Source organism: Daphnia pulicaria, chromosome 6 (assembly GCF_021234035.1).
Source record: "Daphnia pulicaria isolate SC F1-1A chromosome 6, SC_F0-13Bv2, whole genome shotgun sequence".
Classification (NCBI taxonomy): Eukaryota; Metazoa; Arthropoda; class Branchiopoda; order Diplostraca; family Daphniidae; genus Daphnia; species Daphnia pulicaria.
In genome coordinates, this window is record NC_060918.1 from 20,023,561 (window position 1) to 20,027,314 (window position 3,754).

At 44.4% G+C, this 3,754-nt stretch overlaps 1 protein-coding gene across 1 annotated transcript; it reads left to right on the forward strand.

Annotated features, from left to right (window-relative positions):
• The first annotated feature begins 255 nt into the window (after positions 1-255).
• LOC124341773 (alanine--glyoxylate aminotransferase-like) lies at positions 256-2,651 on the forward strand. Its single transcript, XM_046794715.1, has 8 exons — positions 256-370; positions 458-618; positions 681-873; positions 946-1,111; positions 1,182-1,337; positions 1,399-1,494; positions 1,648-1,896; positions 2,012-2,651. The coding sequence occupies exons 2-8, from the start codon at positions 463-465 to the stop codon at positions 2,175-2,177; spliced, it is 1,182 nt and encodes a 393-aa protein (XP_046650671.1). The 5' UTR covers positions 256-370; positions 458-462; the 3' UTR covers positions 2,178-2,651.
• Positions 2,652-3,754: the final 1,103 nt, after the last annotated feature.

Sequence of the window (3,754 nt, forward strand, 5' to 3'; positions counted from 1 at the left end):
GTTGCTTGATTTCGCACTAGACGGCGCGTAAAAATAAAAGGACAAATTCGAAAATTGCGAAGACAGGATAAGGGTAAACACTAAACACAAAAAAAAGATTTTCAAAAATGAAACTAAATAACAAACTACCCTTGCTAACGCGAACGCTACTTGCTCAGTCAGGTAGCTGCTAAATTGACAAAGTAGAGTTATTTGAATAATATCACGAATATATAAGTGGCTCAACAGGTGGCGTCGGAATGTCTGCAGACGATATGTTCAACGACTGTTGCCATAGCATTGAGCTGGTTCGTGCCGTAACTCGTGTCCAAAGTCGAAAGAGATCATAACGGATTCACTGCTTGTCATTATTACTGCGTCAATTACAAAGGTTATCATTACTTTAAATTATTTCCGTGAAACATTGTTGCAATGTTCAAATGAATTACTATTTTGAACTATGTTGCTGCTTGCACAGTTACCATGGCCGTCGACTATCAACCTCCTCAGTGCCTTTCAAGACCAATCGAGGTCCCGTCCAAACTGTTAATGGGAGCAGGTCCATCCAATGCCGCTGAAAATGTATTGAAAGCTGGAAGTTTGCCTTTATTGGGGCATCTTCACACTGAGTTTACCCAAGTATGTGGATTTTTAACATTTTTGTTGTTGTCATATTTGTAAACATCTTTCATTTGCTGCAGATTATGGATGATGTCAAACAAGGCATCCAGTATGCATTCCAAACAACAAATACTCTGACCCTTGCTATAAGTGGTACAGGCCATGCAGGCATGGAGGCAGCTTTGTGTAATCTCATTGAACGAAATGATGTTGTTCTCATTGGCATCAATGGAATCTGGGGAGAAAGAGCAGCTGATATGGCCAACCGCCAAGGTAAAAGTTTATGCCCACTTGCTCGTTAAAGCTCCATCTCCATTCATTCATCTTTTGTTTGTTGATGATTAGGTGCTGATGTTCAAACTGTCACAAAAGTGGCAGGAGAAAATTTCAGTTTGGCTGATATTGAAGCTGCCTTACTGCAACACAAACCAGCTGTTCTCTTTCTGGCTCAGGGAGAATCGTCCACCGGTGTGGTGCAACCCATTGAGGGTTTTGGTGCCCTGTGTACCAAGTAAATAATATCTATTAAATATTGAAATCAAGCTTATCAGCGAGATGTTGATATCATTTTCTATTTGCAGGCATAATTGTCTGTTGCTAGTGGATACCGTAGCCTCCCTGGGCGGTGAGCCGTTTTACATGGATCGATGGCAAGTTGATGTTGTTTACACGGGCTCTCAAAAAGTCCTGGGAGCGCCGCCCGGGACCGCTCCCATCTCATTTGGCCCTCGCGCAGTGTAAGAGTCTCATTCGATTACTTATCGTTCCGCTTTTAACTCTACACTACTGACTCTCTAGGGCCAAGATTGCCGGGCGAAAGACCCCGATATCTTCTTTTTACTTCGACATGAATTGGCTTGGCAACTACTGGGGCTGCGATAGCCAACCGCGCAAGTAAGTGGTTCCACCGTAGTCGTCGCCACTGCTGCCCGCCAGCATTGGCGGGCGGCGGCGGCGTCGTCCTCTAGACGAGGTCGACGAGATTTCCAGATACCTCTGATATTAGAATGACCCACTTGAACGTTGTAACGTGTGGTCAAACGCTAGGTACCATCACACTGCGCCCATTTCCAGCATCTACGCCTTGCGCGAAGCTCTCGCCTTGCTGGCCAACGAAGGCCTGGAGAATTCATGGAATCGCCATCGTCAGAGCCGAGATCGCCTTATCAGCGGCTTGGCTAAATTGAACCTGAAGCCGCTGGCGTCGGAGCCCGCCGCCCGTCTGACGTGCATCACGGCGATTCAAGTCCCAGACGGCGTCGACTGGAAATCCGTCACCACCCACGCCATGTCCATGTAAATTTAAACCCCTCTCGTGACTCTCGCGAGCCCCGTACGCATTTTCTTACGCCCATGGAAATAACCATTCACGTTTTTATTTTGGTTTTGTCTTTTTAAAATATATAAAAAGGCGCGTGGAGATTGCCGGCGGATTGGGCCCCACTGCCGGACGTATCTGGCGTGTCGGACTAATGGGACAGAACGCTACCGATGAGCGCGTCGATCGTGTTTTGGAGGTGTTGGCCGAGTCCATCAAGAGCGCCACCACTCCCGTCACCGTCATGGGCCGGCTCTGAAACTGCTGCGCAAATTCCCAAACCCGCACACAACATTCCGATATTACCAAAATACCCAGATCTTCCAGATTCACTTAGGCAATTTATCTTCCAGCTTTTTTTGGTTATCGTAGGACAAAAAAAAAATGGTTTTTTAAAAGGGAAATTGCATTTTTTCGAAACCAGTAGAGTCTCTTTATTGTAGTTGGGTTATACACACACAAAAAAAAAGAAGTATAAAATGGAGAGTCTATATTGGGGGGTCCAGCTCTCATCACAACTTTGTTACCGAGCTTGTTGTTATCTTCGTTATCGCCCGCCCCGCACAAAAGGTGCTTGTTGTTTTGCTGTGTGTTTTTTATTTTGTGTCGGGGCCCCCTTAAAAAAAAGCTGTTGGAAAAATGGTGGGACCAAAATATGCCGAGTACAAATGTACTCTGACCACGATTGAAAAGATGTACTACTCGCCCGGCCAAATACAAACGTGTAGACGCACTCAATTGACGTCAAGACAATCAACCACACACTCACACAAAAGAAAGAAACCTTTTTTTCTAAAAACGAACGTGACCCATCTTTCACTCACTCTATCTGTTTCTATCTCTTCTTTTTTTTCGCAAAGTGTCTTTCTTATTTTATTTTTTTCCAGTGGGAGTTATCCGTCGGAATAGACCGCCGAGCAATTTGACTTTCTTTCTATTTGCGCAAGTCCCAAAGTTTTTTGTTCAAGAAACCAAAAGTTTTTTTTTTATTTTATTTTTTTTCTGTATTTTTGTCGGGTGGGTTCGCCCCGTGACGGCCGATGCGTAGATGGAAAAGCCTCTCGAGTCTCATCATTCACGGTGCTCTTTCGTTCTGCGCAATTTGTCGCGGGGCTGAAGAAGAAGAAGAAGAAGAAAAAGTTTTGCTTGTTTCGGGAAAAGAACGAAGAGAGCGTGCTCATCCATTCATCCACAGTGACGGTGATTACGAGACAAAGTGACCGTGTCGGCGTTATATCAACAAGGGCCACACAACCGCAACGAGAGATTTTTTTTCTTTCTGTGTGGCGCCACCATAAAACGCCCACCCGATTCGAATTTTTTCTTTTTAGAGAAAAGAAATAAATTCCCTTTTTTTTTCTTTTAGGGGAGTAATAGAAACTTGTATTATTTTGTTGTTTGTTTGCTATATTTGATTAGATTTACCCGTCTTTTTTTCTCTCTCTTTCTATTTTGGCATCCCATTCACTTCGATCGGTATCGCTTGGAACAATGGAACGAGTTTGCCTGGCGTTGCCGGCCGCCCTCCGCCGTCGTCTATTCAATTTTTTCCCCGTCCATTCCAATTGACGGCGCACACACAAAAGGCCGGCGGCCCTGATGACCGACTGCACATAAGGAAAAACGAGTTAAAAAAAGAAGAAGAAGAGAAAGAAAAACAGCCATGGATACACAGACACAAACGAATTCGACAATATCGTAAAGAAAAGAAGAGAAAAAAAGGGACAGACGAAATGGAGGAAAATGCGGAGCAGAGCAGAAGAAAGAAAAACAAAATTTTTAACAAAGCTGCTCCTTCCGCTCTTTTTTTTTTTCTCTCCTAGCTCTTGCCGTTGC

What these genes read in the sequence shown, in the direction of transcription:
- LOC124341773 (XM_046794715.1), top strand. Translation starts at nt 463, where the DNA reads ATGGCCGTCGACTATCAACCTCCTCAGTGCCTTTCAAGACCAATCGAG. An exon ending in TGATATGGCCAACCGCCAAG is followed by an intron (nt 874 to 945) that starts GTAAAAGTTTAT and finishes GTTGATGATTAG; the next exon opens with GTGCTGATGTTCAAACTGTC. An exon ending in TGCGATAGCCAACCGCGCAA is followed by an intron (nt 1,495 to 1,647) that starts GTAAGTGGTTCC and finishes GTCAAACGCTAG; the next exon opens with GTACCATCACACTGCGCCCA.